Consider the following 18,246-nt stretch of genomic DNA (forward strand, 5'->3'; position numbering starts at 1 on the left):
CGCCTACGATAGATAGCTATCTGCTCTGCTCCCTCCTGTACCCTCGATACACCTTATCCGATCACTGCCGTTTCTGTTCTGTCTTCGTTCGATCTTAGTGTTCCCGCCTCTCGGCGGGCTTCCACTTTTTTTGTTTTTGAGGGATCAGCTTGTACTCCGAGAGCAGAGATGAAGTGTCCTAAAAATTCAACTTCGGTGGCGAACAACTCGGTTTTTTTGGGAGAACAGAAAAGACTCGCCTCTCGCAGAGCTTCCAAGACGAGTTTGACGTTCTTGACGTGTTCAGCGACAGAGCTAGACCAGATAATAATGTCATCGAGATAAACGTGGCAGATTCTACCGATCAAATGTCGAAGGGCCGAAAACATCCTGCGCTGATGTGTTGCTGGGGTGTTGCGACCACCCTGAGGCATAACAGTCCACTCGTACAAACCGAGTGGAGTAGCAATAGCAGTGTATTTGATGTCATCGGGATGAACTCGAGTCTGGAAGAACGAGTTAGTCATGTCGATCTTGGCAAAAATCTTACCCTTTGCACAATCGCGAAGTATGTCATCCACACGAGGCAATGGGTGATTGTCGGGAATAGTGTTGTCGTTGAGTTTTCGGTAGTCGTTAACCCAACGTGGTTTAGCAGTAGGATCCTTTTTCGGAATAAGAAAACAGGGAGAAACGAAAGGACTGTCAGAAGGTCGAAGTCGTCCAGCGGCTAAGTGTTCTTCAAGGAGTTGACCCCAGACCTCGCGATACTTGCGAGGACACGAGTATGATCTCGACTGAATAGTGCGATCAGCATCCTTGAGACAAATTCTATGATAAACATTAGAAGGCAATGCATCGATAGAAGGGAGATCAACTGGGAATCTATCTTCGAAGCGTGATCCCTTATCTGTTCCCCATTTCTTTTGGCCTTGTCTTCTTGACGGCCCAAACGCTTCATCTTCTATTGAGGTTCAGGCCCTCATTGACCATGGATCTCATTTAGTTCTGATTAACTCAGACCTTGTCCACCGACTCGGACTTCGTCTTCGTCAACTTGACAAACCTATAGAAACTTCTTCTGTTTTTTCTTCCTCTACTTCGTCTTTCTCGCACTATGTGTATCTTTCTCCCTTATCCTCCGATTCTCGTTGGCGCTCAAGGCGTCTTAAAGCTGTAGTTGTAAAAGACCTTTCAGTTCCACTCCTCCTCGGAGGACCCTTTCTCTCTCACAACTCCCTTATTTTAGACCACGCTTCACCCTCGTGTATTGCGAAAGATTCCGGTTACGACCTTTTTGCGCCTCCAATTTCTCCAACAACTCCTCCTGTCGACACTGCAGAAAATTGTACAGAACCAGATTATGTCGAGCTGCAAGCCAATGTACTTTCTGAACTGTACGCTACTTCCAGGGCGTGACGCGCCGAACTCGAACGACACACGATTTCCGAGGTTGATCCTAGTAACGTTATATCATCTGTTCTTCGCAAAGTTCAATTTCTAGCTTCCGCTGATTTTAATAAAGAACACCTTCAGAAATTGGATCCCACCTTCTCCTGCTCCTCCACTATAAACTCTTGCTAAAAATCCGCTTAGACAACTCAAGACGAGTGCCAGTCCTGCCAAATAACCATGGCATCAGCCACCACACCGTCGCTTGACTTTGAAATGGGCTTTCTACCTCGACACCCTCACTCCCAGCGGACGGAGATTCCATCAGAATTTACATCCAGCCACTCATCAGACAACGTCCTCTCATACACATGATGGGTGCGATATCCGCTAAAACTCGCATACTGCTGCGCAACGCACGAATTCGTGTTATTCTCTAACCAACCTGTCAAAAGCATGTATATATGTCTTGCTCGACTCTGTTCCTTGTGAGGCACAGGCGTCAGTGGTACACATTTCTCTCGGCTTAACTCAAACTGCTTTTCCCGCGGTGCTCGTGAAGGACATAGGTCATTGCTGTGTACTTAGGATGGCTCAAGATAGCTCTGGCTATACAGTATGTGTAAACTAACATGATACTCCCCACACTCACTGGGCGTTCCAGGCAACGCGACTTCTGATGAAGGCCCGTGACCACATATAGTCTATCTGTTCACGCTTTGCACGCGTTGCCTCAACCCTCTCACGAGCTTACCAAATCTTCCGTCAACGGCCCGCGCTTAGACCGTAGGCTCGAGACGCGTGAATATTTCTGGTCGCAAACGAGTTCTCTCACATCGGCAATGTCACGATAGAGAACGTGGCACAGGGCACTAGCCCTTATCTGGACGTTGACTTCGTATGTGACCATCGGCCTACATCTGCACATCCATGTTGTGCCTCTGTGCTGAACATCGTCAGGTAACGTGGGAGACACCAGTGGGAGAGGATGGTCAAGGCATCGCCTCGATCCTTGTCCAGGATACGGACCCTAGCTTCGATTATCAGCCAGCTGAGGCATGGAGTACAAGCCCGTCAAACGTTACCCAGTATAAGGATGGAACGGGCCAGTGAGCAATGTTCAGATTTCTTCTCAGAATACATTTGAATGCCTTTCGTTAGCGTCACCTCCGCAGACAGCGCCTATGTGACGTTTACTTCATCAGGAAAATGACAAGCCGCTTTACCGGCATTATCCTGACTTTGCCGAGATGAACCTACTTTTTTGGTATTTTCGGCTCTCTATTAAAGAATATTTGGCTAAAAAACCACATCAGTGGCACTGAAGCTGCAAATCTCATTAAAAAGAGTAAGCTACAAGTCTTTCAGACCGATTTGGATCCTCAAATGTAGCAGAATTGTGGTTTCAAATTTTGGGAAAGTAGGTTCACTCTGGTAAAGACAGGAAAGTGAGGTTAATACACGTGTCAAAATCCTGATGTTCCACTGTAAGCTATGACCATCTAAGCGTTAGAATCATGTACTTACCCGTTGGCAGGGTGCGTGGAGACTTGTGTTCCTTGCGTAATTCCTTACGATTGTGAAAAAGGTGATGTTGTCAACCTCTACGGTTCTACCGGCCCTAGATGCGGAAACTACTTCGTTTCATTGGACGACTCCCCGGCAACCCAATACAATGCATCTAGATCGTTTGCAACGTATCAGAACGTCCTTTATCATGCCAATAACCTCGGGCCTGGGAAGCACACGATCAATGTGACGAATAGTGGTCAGGAATTGAACATTGACTACGCCGAAGTGATGGTCTTGACCGAGTGAGTCAGTCTATTCATCTGCCACCGCCTTGCTCACTAGCACTACCGATCAGTGGAACTTCAGCAAGCGATTGGCTCAACGCTATGTACGCAGCCGTGTCATTATTTGCTTTCCCAGCTCTTTCTTGAAAGCAGTTTCACGTAGCGCAAGTATATCCTCTTCATCCCCCTCGTCCAAGTACGCTCGTTTTATTTATGATGCCTGTTTTACTTACTTCACGACGTGTGATTAGAAACGTCTCCACCGGCGCAGCCGTGGGCCTAGCCGTGCTCGGCGTGGCCACCCTCTTCTTATCAGGCGCCCTGGTCTGGATGTGGCGCCAGCTGAAAATGTCTCGAAGCCAATACGTTGACCTCTATCGCAGCTATGCTCAGCGGCCTCCAGACAGCGTAAACTTCTCCTCTAGTATCATGACAAATACGACGAGTACGCCTGATCCTCACCGACGGAGCCGAGGGGCATCGTCAGACAAGCAGCTGCTTCGCCGTATACCCAGCGTTGGAGAAGGTTCAATAGAGCTGCAACCACAACGAGCGGATAACGGGATCAGAGTGAGTTCTTCACCATGCCATCATGCCGGCTCACCCAACCCATAATTATGTGTGTTTGTCTGATTAGCCCAATGTCGTGTACTACTCACCACAGCCAGAGAGACGTTCATCATATGCGCCAACTATATCCACTGCGCTTCCCGAATATAGAGCGTTTCGTACGCGCTAATGGTGTTCTTCACAGTACATAATCTCGTTATACGAAGATATTTATAATTGTATCCACGGTTGTAGTGAGTGCATTCGGGTATACAGTGCTATATGACCTCTATGCGCTTGAAGGCTAGTGAATCCAATCAGTCCGATACTATCCTTGAGGTCATCAAGATCATTCACCACATTAACTCCACGAGAAAGAGTTTAGGTGACTTCAGGTCGTGATTCGAAACTCCGCCTTTTCACACCAAGGTACCTTGCACATCGTCAGTTTGTGCACAACTTGCGAAAGTGAACTGTCACTCTAGAAAAAAATGTTCTTCTTCACCGCGTATACAGTATCTACCTAAATTTCACAGCCTTCTCCTAAGGCAACTGTAATTCGGCGCTACTCAAGGGTGTAATACCCTCTGTATCCGGTCCGAGTGCAATGAACGTTTGGTACCTGGTTCCTGGCTTGGTTTTCGGCAGCAGATGCAGATCCGTCTCAAACTAACATCACCTCGTTTCTCAGTCCTTTCATGCACAGGAACACTGTACGTAGGGTAGACTCGTTTACGTCCTCGAGCGTTTAAGTACCGGTCTACATGACCTCAAAGTCCAATCTCAAAACGTTCCAAAAAATGCTGTCCATTGTCTACCGACACTCAAGCTGCTTTATGCAAGCGTGACACTGGCATTTCTGAATTCCAGCAGAGGGAACGGTCCAGCCTTGGTTTAGTATAAATGTCAATGAGATATCCGCTAATGGATCATGAGGGTATGATCAACTTACCCCGATGAGACACAAGTGCGTCAAGGAGAACAAGCCAGGGCCGGGATTCAGGTAGTCGGGGATAGTGACCGTAAAATTCTGGTAGTACCCGGCCTGCCCATGCCCAGTAGGCGTGAACGGCCCAGAGTACAGGACGGAGCCGAGCTGTTGACTGGGGCTGGGGCACGAGGACGCGGAGCTGCAGCCGATCACGGCGAGGGCGATGCCAACTTCAGTGCAGCCCATGATCGAGTTCTATATTCCTCGCGCTGTGTTAGCCACAGATGATGCGAGGATGGTAGTGAGGGAACAAAATCGTACGGGTCTTTGAATCTCGACCGTGACACTCTTTCCACGGTGGAGGGTAGTCCCTGAGGTTGGGTACCCGATGTTGATGGTCTGCGCGAGAGCCGAGCTGGCGAAACCAGCAGCAACGACAAGGAAAGAAGGGAGCTTCATGGCTGGGAAAGAAAGGTGAAGTGGGGTGAAAAGTAGGGCAATGCGAAGGATGGGGAATGGGACTGGTGTTTTATACGATAGACCAACTTGGACGCCGTCAGGGCCTTCTATTCCTAGTCAAAAGAGGCACAGTTCATTGTACGAGATCCCCAGGAGAAATCAAGGAACCGGAGAGGTGTGCCCGCTTTATGTCAAATTATGCTGCAGTCGCGCTCAATTCATGTAGCCCCTATACGCACAAAAGCGGGGAACCGAGGCGATGATGACGTTGGCGTCAGTCTCTGAATAGACTGATCCAGTTACAAGGCACAGAAAAATGTCTGAAGTCGAGCTCGAGGCGGAGTCTGTTGAGGGTAAAGATGACCGTACCTCGAGACGTCTAAATATTGGACGCTTGGCTAGCCCTGGGAACATAGGCATAGGTCACGGTTATAGCAATCGCTAACATTGAAGGGTCAGGCCTCAGGAACGAAACACAGTCCAGGGATATGAAAATACTACGATGGCCTGGAAGTCGCTGAAGTGGGTCAAACTGGGTGCATGACCGTGACGCGTGACATAAAGCAATGCCAGCCATTATCCGAATCTCACGGACATGCCCCTCATTCTCACATCTCGGAACTTGCCCTTTGCCATGACTTACGAAAAACAAAAGTCAATCATGACAGGAAAACTAGATGCAGTATTGTGGAACAGTCCTTGTACGAAACTACTTCAACTAAATTTCCGAAAGTCCAAGGGTGCATAGAGAAATCCCAACGTCCTTTAATCCCCCATGCGTACTTAACTTATACAATCGTCACATCAACACTTCGAGACTCCATCAAAGGGTACGGTCCAGCCTGCAAAGTGTCTAAGAAGAAATCTGATCCGAATAGATGATCAGACGCACCCCGAGAAGACACGCATGTGTAAGAACGAAAAGACCAGGGCCGGTGGCCAAGAAATCTGTATCCGGGATCGTGACCGTGAAGTTCTGGTAGTACCCTCCCTGCTGATGCGCAGTAGGGTTGAACGGTCCCGTGTACAGCACAGAACCGAGAGGGCCTGCCTCTGGGTGGGGGCAAGACAACGCCGTCGCGCAGCTGGTGATGGTGAGGCCGATGCCAAGCTCGTAGCAGCCCATGGGCGCGAGCTAGATGTCGTGTCAGACTGTAGTCATCGGTGCACAGGGAGTTAATGCAGAATACATACCGGTCTCTGGACCTCGACTGTGAGCGTCTTTCCGCGCGTGATAGTAGTTCCAGTCGTGGGATACGCCAGTTCGATAGTCTCAGCAAGCGCTGAGCCAGCGATGAAAGCAACAGAAATCAAATCCGAGAAGAACTTCATGGTTTCAGCGTAGACTTGGAAAGGCAATGAGGAGACAAAGTGAATGCAGCAACACTACTGAAGTTCTAGTTATATATGTGCCGAGGTCAGAGTCACTGTGCTTGGCTCAAGCCACGCTCTGATAACACAGGGAAGATGAAGCAGGTGACATTGACAAAGTGCGGCAGAAAATGGCCGCTCTTACGGCAAGCTGATCCCATGCAGTGCGATGATCAAATGAATCTCCCCAGTCCATAGTGATCCTGTGCATGAAAAGACGGAGAAAATGAAATGATGCCAGCCTTTAACGGATCTACGTCTGCTGCCGAGAGCCAAGCCAGGAACCAGGTACCGAGCGTTTATTGCACTCAGAGCGGATGCAGATGGTATTATACCAGGCTACATATGTCGTGATTGGCGGCGACTCCGAGTTACAGACATCTAAGGGGAGTCCTTTGAACCCAAACTAGAGATTGTGTATGCGGTGAACGCAATCATTTTCCTGAAGTGACGATCCGCATTCATAAATCATGCACAACCCGATGACGGAAGGCTCACATGTGCGAAAGGACGGAATTCTGCTTTTCTGCCAAGTGAGACTTCATCACTTACATGATTGCTACCCAGAATGTTTTATCTGAGGCTTATGTATCTACCTATTTCAGCCATGGCTGCTCATGGCTGCTCATGGCTGCTCATATCAGGCAAAACATAATGGATAGCATTCAAGTTCTAGTGCCCGCGAGAGAACACAGAAGCTTCCAAGAATACGCCTGTCTGCATTTCAAGCTTTCACAGGGAAATCGCATGGTCTATGGTTTGGTCGTTTCCATCATGGGTACATCTATATATCCTCTCTGAACAAGGTTGTGCTACTGTGAAAGCATCATTGACGGGTACGGAATGAGCTATATTCTGGAAGTGCAGTAGACAACGTGGGCACGTATGATGAGCGTCTCTCTAGTTGGTGGGGAAAGTGCATGTCGCTTGGCTATTGAGAAAAACGAAATCGGTTTCGAGCTAGATAAAGCAGTGTGATAACGGGTCGAAAAGCTCACGTTGACTCTGCCATTTGCCCGTTGTGGTTGTAACTCCATTGCGCCGTCTTCGACACTAGGTACATGTTGAAGTGACTGCCCGTCTGCCGATACACCTCGGCTCCGTCGGTCAGGGTAATGCGTACTCGTTGTATTTGTTATGATCCCAGAGGCGACTGCCTCGTTTCCTAGTGATCGCTGAGCATAGTTGCAATAAAGGTCAACATATTGGTTTCGAGAAAATTTCAGTTGGCGCCACAACCAGAGCAGAGCGCATGTCAGGAAGATGGTGGCCGCGCCGAGTATGGCTAGACCTGCAATCGCGCCAGTCGAGATCCTAAATTCATGCCATGGTTTGAAACAAGCTCAAGCGAATAACATTGAAAAGTGCGCACTTTGACGAGGCCGGTGAAGAGGATGTGCCTGCGCTACAGGAAGTTACTGTTAAGATATATTTGTGAAAACAGAGCGTGACAGGTCTACATAGCATTGAGCCATTCGCTTGCTGAACTTCCACTGATCGTAGTGAGTAAAATGAGGGCAAATCAAGATGCCGACCCACTTTGTCAAGACCATCACTTCAGCGTAGTCGATATTCAACACCTGACCGACAGCGACATTATTTGTTACATTGATTTTGTGCGTACCAGGACCTAGGTTATTGGCATGGTAAATGACGTTTTGATAAGCTGAAAACGCTCTGGAAGCATTGTATTGCGACGCCGGGCCCTCGTCCAATGAAATAGAGTAGTTGCCGCATTCGGGGCCGGTAGAACCATAGAGGTTGACGACATCGCCTTTTGCACAATCATAAGACAATGGTCATGCAATGGACACAATCTCCACGCACCCTACTGGCCGTCAGGTGCATGATTACAAGGGTTGTATGATTGTAGCTTACAGTGAGAGTAAATGCCACATATGCGCCGTCTGTAGAGGTAATACTAACAAAAGCCATTCAAACATAGTTTGTAAGAAGACTTAGCCTCACTCACTGGCCCGTCCCATCCTTATACTGGGTAATGTTCGACGGATTTGTACTCCATGCATCAGCTGGCTGATAATCGAAGCTAGGGTCTGTATCCTGGACAAGGATCGAGGCGATTCCTTGATCATCCTCTCCCACTGGGGTTTCCCATGTTACCTGCAAGATGTTCAGCACAGCCGCGCAACGTGGATGCACAAGTGTGAGACGATGGACACATACGAAATCAACGTCTAGATAAGGGCTGTCGAGAGGCGCCAAGTTTGTGATCGTGACATTGTGCAACTCGCCTTGAGTTAGATTTGTTTGAGTGAGTAGTACCTGCTGCAACGTCACGGCAGCTGCATTTTCCGAGTTATTTTGATAAGTTTCCCCATCTACGCTGACTTGAAACAATCCATGGTCGCCTCGATTGCTACCATATATCGTGAAGCCCGTGCCTTTGAAGGTGAACGTCGCTGACTGGTTGTTAGGCCTGTTGCTCACGGTGTATGTGCCGAGGTAATAGCTACATTTTCGCATTGTCAGTGGTAGCTGGTATGTTAGCATATGTGGGGGGACTCACTAGCTTCCGTATACGTCGCCTGCAGATCCTCCATACCCCCAAATTCCGTTATATTGGATGAGAGGGGACTGGTCATCCAGGAGAGTCGTGACAATGGGCATTAGGTTGCAAGAGGCAGCCGGCTAGCTCTGGAGGGAAAGGGATGATCAGTTCGTCCATTCGCACTGGGCTTATCAGTCCGTCGCGTTTGATTCTAGAATGCGATGGTGGACCTTACCGGCATCAACTGTCAAACATAGGCGATGCGGAAACTGGACAACCGTACATAGTTGTGGCGGATACCTGCGTACTGAAACTGAAGGCAGTACTTCAAGCGGTCACCGCGACTCCATGATTGAATGAGGCGATGCTGTTACCAATCAGTAATCCAGTGAAGCCTAACAGACATTGTCGTAATTGGGAGCCTTGAGCATCATCCAGAAAGCGGTTCAAGTGTTACAGCCAAATAACGTGTGAAGAGGTACACCTGAAATTCGGCGACAAACAGTGAGATGTTGCCGAGGGATGTGCTTGAGAGTACCTTCAAAGCGAAGAAAACACACTACAGACCAAGCTACAGACAAACGTGAGAATTTAGGCCCTGAAAATAAGCAAGAACAGTCGCCGTGCACAAGTAGCGGATACAGTCGGGACCAGTGGGCGATTACAAATAACCTGCGGTTGCTGGGGTTGAATAAATAAAGACTGCCGCAACCACGATTGATGCTTTTGCTTACCGCTCCACCCGGAGCGACGTTCCTGCTCACCCACACAGACCTCACCGGAGACACACAAAATCATTACATGCTCATATATCCGCTACGCTACAACAATCAGATGACATCCAAAAACAACAATAGTCAAAAATCGTATGAAATCGAGTCGTCAGATCAAAAACATAGATGGCGCAACCACAAGACACACACAACCCCAAGATCCAAGACGCGCAGGCAGGCAGAGTCGCAAGACCCTACGACCCACTCGCCGCCCGCGACCCCGCGACCGAGCCAAACGACGACGGCGTCGTCGTCGCCCAATGCATCTCGCTGCTCAGCGGCGCAAGCCCCAGCTTTGGATTGGGCGGCGGCTCTCCACGCATCGCGCCACTCTGGCTCTGCGCCCCTACGCCTGTTCCTCCTGCCCCTGCCCCTGCCCCTGCCCCCGCCCCCGCCGCTATCGCACCCCCACTCCCATTCCCACTGGCCGGACCCCCAGACACGTACCCAACGCCATACGAACCCGCCCCATTCCCAAACCCACCCGAAGAAGAATGACCTGCCGCTGCTGTTGTTGCTGCAGCGGCGGCAGCAGCAGCACCCGCACCCGGCCCGCCCACCGCCGTCTGATACTGCGACAAATCCGGCTTCGAGTCAAACACGCCCAGCTTCCTCAGCCAGCGCTGCCGGACCTGGTGGTACCCCCGCGAGGGCAGCGCCTTCTGGACGAGGTCCCATTTTTGCCCGTATTTGGCTACCGCCTGGGAGAAGAACCGCGTTCGCGTTAGCATTCGCGTAAATAATAACGATAGCATGTACGAGGCGCTGCGAGAGGCAAGGATAAAACGAGCGAACGGCCGAAACGCACCTGCGCGAGCAAATCGTCCTCCTCCTTCGTCCACTTCACATACGGACTGCGCGGGCGCTTGCCGGGCACGCCCGCGGCCATCTGGTCTGCGGCGGAGGCCGACGCCGAGGCAGTAGCAGCGACGGCGGCGAGTTTCTTGTTCTTCGCTGCTGCCTGTGGTGGTGCTGCCCCTGCTGCCGAAGGCGGAGGCGGAGGCGCATACGGGGATACAGATGTGGTTTGTGTGAGTATTGGACTTGAGTGTGGATTTAGGTGTGGGCTTGGGTCTGGATTGGGGTCGGTAGGTGGGGAAGGTGTCGGTGCTGCGATGGACGATGGGTTGGCTGCGCCAGCTGAAGGAGCTGCCGCTGGCGCCGTTGAAGGTGGTATGTGCGAAGGTGCAGACGTAGATGGGACTGGAGGGCTAGACTGACCGAAGTCGTTGAGACGACCAGAAGACATAGACGACGAAGCGGTCGGTGTTGAACTTGACTGCGTCGCGTCGCCTGTCGAAGATGACGAGGTAGCATTCGAACTTGCGCTTGGCCGGGTTTGTGCGCTCGGCGAAGCTGACGTGGATGCTGCCGACGCTGTTGCAGGCGGATCGTCCACATCCATCCTCGCATCCATCTCTGTAACAGCGGCGGGACCAGACCCACCCGCCTCGCTCACGCCCCCTTCTGCACTTCCCTGATCCCCAGGCACTACTTCAGCTGAAGGACTTCCCCGCGCCGCCGATCCAGATCCCGATCCCTCTCGACTCCGATTCCCTCCTCTCGGCTTCGACTTCGACTTCGAGCTTGAGCGCGACGCAACCGTAGGCGTCCGATCCGGATCCACTCCTTCATCATCATCCGCCTCGTCCGTCCCCGTCTCCTCCTCCTCATCACCAACGACCACAGCCTTCCCTTTATCTTTCCCTTTGCCCCTCCCTTTCGCCTTCTCCCTATCCTTCTCCTTCTCCTTACCAGCCTTCCCCCTCTCCTCCCCCGCCCTCCCCTTCCCCTTCGTCGCACTCGTCGACGCCCTCCTCCTCGTAGCCACCCCCGCACCCGACGCAGGCGTAGACGTCGTCGACGACGACTGCGCAGCCGCCGCCTGGTCCGCGAGCACATCCAGCGCACTGCGCACCCGACTGACGCGCGCATTACCCGCCTCCGCCTTCGCGTCCGCCCTCTTGCCCGCCTTCGCGTTCGAGCTCGAGATGCGCCGCCGTTTCGCGGGTGGAACGGGGCTGCTCTCCGGCTCGTGCCGCGCTGCCGCCTTCCTGCCCATGCCTATGCCTGACAGAGGGCCGCCGCCTCTCCCACTGGCTGCAGAAGCAGGCGCGCGCCGCCGGGCACCCGGCGTCGGACTCGCTCTCCTATCGTCCTCATCTTCGTCGTCCTCGTCATCCTCGTCCTCGCCCACATCATAATCCTCGTCCAAATCCCGACTCATCATCGACCTCGCAGCGCTCAACAGCGAATCCAGCGGCGTATGCGACCCCGCCGCTGCTCCTGCTCCTGCCGCCGATCCAGAGACAGACGCCTGCGAGCGCTTCGCCGGAGAAGACCTGAGACCCGCACCCGCACCCGCCGCAGACGTACTCGCCGTCGCCGCCTCAGTAGCCCCAGAAGGCCGCACCGACGACCCAGGCGCCGACGCAGCAGTGCTCGATCCCGGCGTAGCGAGCATCGCATATGCAGGGACGAGCATCGCAGGCGAGTAATACGGCGCGTACCCGACGTGGCCCGGTGCTCCGACAGCAGCAACAGCAGCAGCGTTCCGCGCGGGCGTCTTGGGCGTCTTTGGGCGCGAGAAAGGCGACGTTGGGCCTGTACCAGGGACCGCGCGGCGCTCCTTGTCCTTGTCCTTGTCGCGCGTACGGCTCTTCTCCCGGTCCCTCGTGAGACCCGCCAGAGCCGCGGCGCGCTGCTTGCCCATCCTGCGTGCGGCGAGGATGAGGTGTTCCGTGCGCGCGTCGGCGGTCAGCGGGCGGGCGATGTTGCGTGAAGGGAGCAATGCAGCGGCGGAGCCAGAGCCGGGGACGAAGTGTGCGTGGCCTGGCGGTATGCGTCGTTTGCTTGGGGACGGAAGTTCGGAGGTAACAGCGTTCGATGATGACTCGGCGGTGGACGGAACTGATGCGGGTACGGCGGTGGAGGCCGTGGCTACCGGCCGTGGCGTCACAGGTGCAGCCGCCGGTGCTGGCGAGCTCGGGCGCTCTTCGACGTCGATGTCCATCTGCGTCCGCTGGGTGTCATCGTCTGCCGAGGGAGGGTGCTCGTCGTCGGTGTTTACAACGCCGTCTTTTCGTCGGAAGCGGGCGGGCTTGCTCAGTTGTTGCCGCGGTGGCGCATGTTGCGGAGTGCGTTGGTAGTAGTGTTGTGAGCTAGGCGTCTGACGAACGTGCTGGGGGGTGTAGTGTGATGAGTGAGGCTGCGCAGATGAGGGAGGGCGGGGTGCGTGGGTGTGCATAACGAGCATGGGGCGGAGCTTTGAAAATTCTGCTTCGAGAGCTGCGAGACGAGCGTGGGCATCTGCGAGCTACAAGTCGGAGCGTGGACGCCATGTGAGAATGATGACATCGGCGGAAATACCAGACAGTTACTGAGTTAGTTCGCTGTTGAGATCTATGTTACGTGGTAAACGTACCTTCTGTCGGAGGGACTTGTTCTCTGCCTCGGCCATGATGACCTGGTGAGGAACCTCCTAGAGGTGAACTAGTCGGCACAAGAACCGTTAGGAGAGTGGGAACACTCACCTCGTCCTTGTCCATGTTCCGGGTCTTCTGAGCAATAAGCGCCTCGGCCATGCGTGCCCATCCCTCCCTCTCAGCGTCCCATCTTAGCCGCTGCTCCTCAGCCTGACGAATGAGCATATCCCGCTGGTCCGACAACGATGTGATAACGTCCGCCTGTGCTACGAGCTGTGCAGCAGCCGGCCCAGGAGCGGAAGTCAACTTGAGAACCTGTCGGTCCGAACCAAAACACCGGAGTTAGGGGAGGTTTACAGCTCAGAAGCCATATGCGCACCATCTCGAGCAGCTCCTTCTCCCTGTCTGACCTGTCCTCTGGCCCGTATGTATCAAGGGCGGCAAGGGCAGTAGCGCGTGCACGGAATTGTTGTATTTCGTCCTCGTCGAGAGGATCTTGGTCGTCATAGGGTGCAGGGGAGGGAGACATGATATGGACGATATCCGAGAGAGCAAGAGGGGGAGCTTCCCCGCTCTGAGTCATCTTGTCGCCCTTGAGGGTTGAATAGAGGTCGTCGACGCCGTCCGGGACGACGAGGAGAGGGAGTGGATGGACGGGCCGGAGTGGGAAGCGGTGTGTGGTGTCGTGGTCGGGAGGGGGAGACGAAAATCAAAGAGCCAAACAAACAGATGACCAAACACTGCACACGCGCAGTCACGTGCATGCATATCTCGTCATGTGATTGGGGCGTGGGAGAATACAGTTTTACTGTCCTAGTCGATGCTGACGACGTCTACCGCGTACACCTGGGAGTCGTTAGCAGAGACACGGCGAGTGATGGCTATCCACTCACATCAGCCTCCATCATAGCGTGCTTGGTCTGCTCGTACACCTACTCCTTAGGCAGAGATGGAGAAGAGGCGTTCTTTGCGTTCGCGTCATCAACGCTTCGAGAAAAGGTCTGGGAAGCAAGTGAGTGCGTGGGTCTTTCGTCCAGCTGAACGACGAGCAGCAGTGTGATGGTGTCGCAGGAAGACAAGGGCCATCCCCGGTCTCAGTACGCACCGGCTAACTCCGACCCGAGAACAAAGAGACCCCCTGACGACCTTGTCCTTCCTCCCACTCCTTCTCGCGTCTGTCATCCCGTTGCTGCGCCGCACAATCCGCCATGGCCCAACAAGCACTCATAGGACCCATAGCGATAGATATGGACCCATATTGAATACATTTACGTACTCGCTCGGTGAGAACAAGGTGCGTTTCATCATCTCAAACAACAATAAGACGGGTTGATGAATCGACAGGCGTCTTCGTACAGCGTATATATGGCTGCTTCAAAGCTCGAGACGCCCTAACGCTTCGCCTCTCGCACTCCATCATGCCTACGCCAACGTCCACGTCGATACCAGCACCCATGTCAATGCCAACACCATCACCAACGCCATCGCCATCCCCGAGGCCATCTCCACGGCCAAATCCCATGGCGATTTCGAGCCTCATCACGGTACCCACACCTACACCTATGCCATCGCCTTCGTCTACGCATACTCTTGCACCTCCACCCATACGTTCACCAGTGCCTACACCTACACCCGCACCCGCGCGTATACCTGGACCTGGACCTACATGGTTACCTGCGCCCATGCTCACGCCTGCACCATCGTCGGCCTCATCCACGTCGGGATTTAGATTTGAATTCTCTCCTCCCCCGCCATCTGCGTCTTATCCATTCATGCCCGTGTCGACCTTTACGCCTACATCGTCATCCAAGCTCGCATCTACGTCCACACCCTCTTCTACGTCCTCACCCGCGTCGACATCCAAGCCCTCGTCGATCCCCGCGCCCAAGCCCGCGCACACACTCACACCCATGCCCGCCCCTACATCGTTGCCAACGTCCACACCTACGTCCACACCCACACTTACAATCACATCCGCGCCTACATCCACACCCACATCCACATTCATGCCCGTGTTAACATCTAATCCCGCGCCCATATTCATGCACATATTTACGTCCACACCCACGCCTACATCCACGCCCGCGCCTACGTCGATGCCAACACCCATATCCATGCCCGTACCTGTCCCTGCATCCCCCGCTCTGCCTATCCGCGCACCAACCCCCGACCCAGCGCCCACCCCTGCGTCCCATCCCCGCCCCTCTAGCCCGCAATACGGTTTCACGAACCCCACAGCCACAGCCACCACTGCGTCCCAACCTCGCCCCTCCAACCCACAACACGGTTTCAAAGTCGCCCCCACCGCCGACCCCGAACCCGACACCGCCTCCCCACCCACATACATCTCCGGCCCCATCTGCGCACAGTGCGGACAGCCAGCGCACGCGGCGCACTACGCAAACCAGCACACGGCGAACGACAACCCGCACGAGATACACGCGAAACCGGGGCAGAAACCGCACGTGTACGTCGGGCAGCCGACGCGGCTCTGCGACGAGAGCAATCCGCTTAATGCGAACGAGTACCTGTACGTTCCGTCTGTCTTCCCATCCTACCTCGGTCTATGAACGCTGACTCGCGTTTTGCGTTCGCCCGCCTGCGCTTATAGACCGCTCCCGGCCGGGTGGCTCAAGCTCACGCACCTCGGCGGCGCTGTGTATTTCTTCAACCCGCACACGCGCGTCGTCACGCCCGCGGATGTGCGCGAGGCGCTCGTCGAGCGGCGCGTGGCGGAGGAGTACACGCGGCTGTGCGCGGAGGTGGGCGATGCGAAGGTCGCGCGGGAGCTTAGGCGGGATTTGGTGATGGTGATTGAGCTGCCGGGTGTTGATGCCGGTGGGGGCGAGAAGGGGAAAGGGAAGGAGAAGGAGGTGGAGGTGGAGGCATATTATGTGTGCATCGACAGGATGGCGGTGTTCAAGCTCAAGGGCGATCAAGGTGAGCGTGCTGCGGTGTTTAGCTATAGCTGTGCCGGGATTCTGACGATGGTAGTCGAGTACGGATCTAAAGAGAGGCTGTGGGCGCACATCGAGCGATACCCGATGCACTGGCTCAACTTCCCCGTCGCGCTCGAGGTCGAGTTCCTCAACGCGCTCACGTTCGGCGCGAGCGGTGCGTCCCCCCTCTTCCTCTTTTTTTTGAACCCCACGAACTGACAACACCGCGCAGAACGCTTCCGCGACGCGCGCAATACGCCCTTTCCCTTCTCAGGCGAGACATGCGAGCGCCTCATGCGGATATACCAAGACTCCCGACGTACGTCCTCCCTCCCCTCCCCCCTCTCCAATCACCCTAACACCCCCACGCAGTCCGCCACGAAGAAGACGCACACACGCTCACGCCCCTCCTCATCTGGGAAATCGCGCGCGCAATGCGCATCGTCGAAGCCTCCCGCGGGCGCTACGGCTACGGCACGCCATCGAACCGGCTCTACCGCAACCTCGCCGCCCCGCCGCCCGCGTGGTGGGAGGGCGCGCTGCTCGGTGCGCCGCTGCTCGGTGCGCACCACATGTACAAGCGGCGGCTGCAGGAGAGCCGCGTCAAGGGAGAGGTGTACGCGCCTGTGTTCCAGCGCGCTGTACAGGGGTTTCTGGACGAGTGGGCAGACTCGAATCTGCTCGCGACGGTGTTTGCGGGTGCGAGCGTCGCGTTTTTGGCTGTGCCCGTGCGTTCCCCCCTTAAGCATGTATCTGATCGCTTTTGATGTTGACTGGTGGAGTGGGCAGAACGTCACCCCGCTGCAACAGACCGCCTCGCTCGCGTCGACCATCTTCGCAGTGACGTCCATCGTCACGGGCCTGCACCACGTCTGGCGGCACCGCCCCAAGACCTCCGCGGACCGAGCCGAAGCGGCGCGCTACCTCAACCGCGCAGGCGCAGCCACTCACGCGGCACACGACGCTGATCTGGCGGTCACAGCCGCGTTCCTCGCGGTGCCGCTCGCCGCGCTGCTGTGGAGCGTGCTCGCGTTCACAGTCGCCATCGCCGCTTTCTGCGTGCAGGGTCCGTCTGCCGGCTCCGACTCCAGCTCCGGCGGCGGCGGCGGCGGAAGTGGCGGGCTAGACCTCGGCGGCGGCCCCGGCGGCCCCGGCAAAATCGGCACAATCCTCCTCCTCGCGCTGCTCGGCGTCCTCACGCTCGGCGCGCTCCTCGTGCTCGCGTTCTTCGCACACGTATGGCGCGCGCCGCGCGACGAGGAGATCGAGGACGGGTTCGATCTCATCGCGGGGATGGCGTACCAGCACGATCACCGTGCGCCTGTGGGATGGCGGGACAGCACGCGGGACTGGGTGCTGCACGCGCCGGGGGCGCTGCGGAGGCGCTTGAGGAAGGTCAAGGGGGCAATGGAGCGTAGCGTGCTGCTGAGGTTGCACCGCCATCGGATGAGGAAGGCGAGAGCGCGAACGCTGGTACCTGAGATGGCGGTACCGCCGCCGCGGGAGGACGGGGCGGTGGCGCAGGCTGCTGGGATGGCGGCTGCTGCTGCGCATGCGCCGTTGAGTGGGACGCGGAGTGCGGTTCCGCCGCGCGGGACAGTGGCGGGGGCGATACAGTTGGCGAATATGACGGTGGCTGCGCCGTTGCGCTCGCATACGTTGTTGAAGAAATGAATTTATTCTTGTGATATACACACTGTAGTAGACATACACACCTTTGATAGGCTTTTAAATACAACTGTACTTATGATATCCTGAAGGACATTTGAGGCTAACACCGTGTTCGAGCCTCGTGCATCAAGTGTCCATGTAAATGTAGGGGCCGCCTCGGGATGAAGCAAGGCTTCGAGGAGCACGAAGCTGCAAATCTCAGTGGTATCGGCCCGATCTGTAGCTGATTTTTCGCACGTCAGCGACAGGCCCAGGCTTGTTCCCGACGACGATAACAGCGCAATGTGTCGGTCGACAGCAAGGGTGACGATTAGCTTACCGGTTAAAGTGGCCGAGGAAATGCACTACATGCAGATGCGCCTATTTTGAACCGCAGGAAACTCAACCGGAAAGTACATATTTCCGTGATATTTCCCTTTGAATAATATATAGATCTAGGCCGAAGAGATTTC

The 18,246-nt window shown here is 54.8% G+C and overlaps 6 protein-coding genes across 6 annotated transcripts; 2 read left to right on the forward strand and 4 right to left on the reverse strand.

The window, feature by feature from the left end:
• Window positions 1-1,581: 1,581 nt before the first annotated feature.
• On the forward strand, window positions 1,582-4,024 carry CONPUDRAFT_146882 (uncharacterized protein; the record flags this gene model as incomplete). The annotated part of the gene is made up of 8 exons (XM_007775510.1): window positions 1,582-1,794; window positions 1,832-1,859; window positions 1,934-1,987; window positions 2,332-2,480; window positions 3,057-3,185; window positions 3,419-3,737; window positions 3,805-3,895; window positions 3,972-4,024. The coding sequence occupies exons 2-8, from the start codon at window positions 1,836-1,838 to the stop codon at window positions 4,022-4,024; spliced, it is 819 nt and encodes a 272-aa protein (XP_007773700.1). The 5' UTR covers window positions 1,582-1,794; window positions 1,832-1,835.
• Window positions 4,025-4,381: 357 nt separating this feature from the next.
• On the reverse strand, window positions 4,382-5,111 carry CONPUDRAFT_111470 (uncharacterized protein). The gene is made up of 3 exons (XM_007775511.1): window positions 4,969-5,111; window positions 4,669-4,902; window positions 4,382-4,604 (listed from the first exon to the last, which is right to left on the reverse strand). The coding sequence occupies exons 1-3, from the start codon at window positions 5,104-5,106 to the stop codon at window positions 4,551-4,553; spliced, it is 426 nt and encodes a 141-aa protein (XP_007773701.1). The 5' UTR covers window positions 5,107-5,111; the 3' UTR covers window positions 4,382-4,550.
• Window positions 5,112-5,894: 783 nt separating this feature from the next.
• On the reverse strand, window positions 5,895-6,438 carry CONPUDRAFT_158509 (uncharacterized protein; the record flags this gene model as incomplete). The annotated part of the gene is made up of 3 exons (XM_007775512.1): window positions 5,895-5,948; window positions 5,999-6,241; window positions 6,301-6,438. 3 exons carry the CDS (start codon window positions 6,436-6,438, stop codon window positions 5,895-5,897), a joined length of 435 nt encoding a protein of 144 aa, XP_007773702.1.
• Window positions 6,439-8,060: 1,622 nt separating this feature from the next.
• CONPUDRAFT_146884 (uncharacterized protein) lies at window positions 8,061-9,464 on the reverse strand (the record flags this gene model as incomplete). The annotated part of the gene is made up of 6 exons (XM_007775513.1): window positions 9,222-9,464; window positions 9,005-9,132; window positions 8,662-8,947; window positions 8,450-8,598; window positions 8,356-8,398; window positions 8,061-8,252 (listed from the first exon to the last, which is right to left on the reverse strand). Coding segments are annotated over exons 2-6 (771 nt in total), but the record flags the coding sequence as incomplete, so codon positions are not given.
• Window positions 9,465-9,720: 256 nt separating this feature from the next.
• CONPUDRAFT_169015 (uncharacterized protein) lies at window positions 9,721-13,959 on the reverse strand. The gene is made up of 5 exons (XM_007775514.1): window positions 13,564-13,959; window positions 13,293-13,499; window positions 13,184-13,240; window positions 10,568-13,075; window positions 9,721-10,460 (listed from the first exon to the last, which is right to left on the reverse strand). The coding sequence occupies exons 1-5, from the start codon at window positions 13,765-13,767 to the stop codon at window positions 9,954-9,956; spliced, it is 3,483 nt and encodes a 1,160-aa protein (XP_007773704.1). The 5' UTR covers window positions 13,768-13,959; the 3' UTR covers window positions 9,721-9,953.
• An 83-nt stretch (window positions 13,960-14,042) lies between these two features.
• On the forward strand, window positions 14,043-17,857 carry CONPUDRAFT_146885 (uncharacterized protein). The gene is made up of 8 exons (XM_007775515.1): window positions 14,043-14,200; window positions 14,256-14,478; window positions 14,529-15,714; window positions 15,796-16,124; window positions 16,179-16,298; window positions 16,356-16,442; window positions 16,496-16,851; window positions 16,913-17,857. The coding sequence occupies exons 3-8, from the start codon at window positions 14,603-14,605 to the stop codon at window positions 17,795-17,797; spliced, it is 2,889 nt and encodes a 962-aa protein (XP_007773705.1). The 5' UTR covers window positions 14,043-14,200; window positions 14,256-14,478; window positions 14,529-14,602; the 3' UTR covers window positions 17,798-17,857.
• Window positions 17,858-18,246: the final 389 nt, after the last annotated feature.

Source organism: Coniophora puteana, assembly GCF_000271625.1.
Source record: "Coniophora puteana RWD-64-598 SS2 unplaced genomic scaffold CONPUscaffold_14, whole genome shotgun sequence".
Classification (NCBI taxonomy): domain Eukaryota; kingdom Fungi; phylum Basidiomycota; class Agaricomycetes; order Boletales; family Coniophoraceae; genus Coniophora; species Coniophora puteana.

Coding starts and splice junctions, on each gene's coding strand:
- CONPUDRAFT_169015 (XM_007775514.1), bottom strand. CDS start 13,767: ATGACTCAGAGCGGGGAAGCTCCCCCTCTTGCTCTCTCGGATATCGTC. Junction 13,500..13,563: donor AGAAGGAGCTGCTCGAGATG/GTGCGCATATGG, acceptor TCGGACCGACAG/GTTCTCAAGTTGACTTCCGC. Junction 13,241..13,292: donor GGAACATGGACAAGGACGAG/GTGAGTGTTCCC, acceptor GTTCACCTCTAG/GAGGTTCCTCACCAGGTCAT.
- CONPUDRAFT_146885 (XM_007775515.1), top strand. CDS start 14,603: ATGCCTACGCCAACGTCCACGTCGATACCAGCACCCATGTCAATGCCA. Junction 15,715..15,795: donor CTTAATGCGAACGAGTACCT/GTACGTTCCGTC, acceptor CTGCGCTTATAG/ACCGCTCCCGGCCGGGTGGC. Junction 16,125..16,178: donor CAAGCTCAAGGGCGATCAAG/GTGAGCGTGCTG, acceptor TGACGATGGTAG/TCGAGTACGGATCTAAAGAG.
- CONPUDRAFT_111470 (XM_007775511.1), bottom strand. CDS start 5,106: ATGAAGCTCCCTTCTTTCCTTGTCGTTGCTGCTGGTTTCGCCAGCTCG. Junction 4,903..4,968: donor CGGTCGAGATTCAAAGACCC/GTACGATTTTGT, acceptor CGAGGAATATAG/AACTCGATCATGGGCTGCAC. Junction 4,605..4,668: donor CGCACTTGTGTCTCATCGGG/GTAAGTTGATCA, acceptor TACTAAACCAAG/GCTGGACCGTTCCCTCTGCT.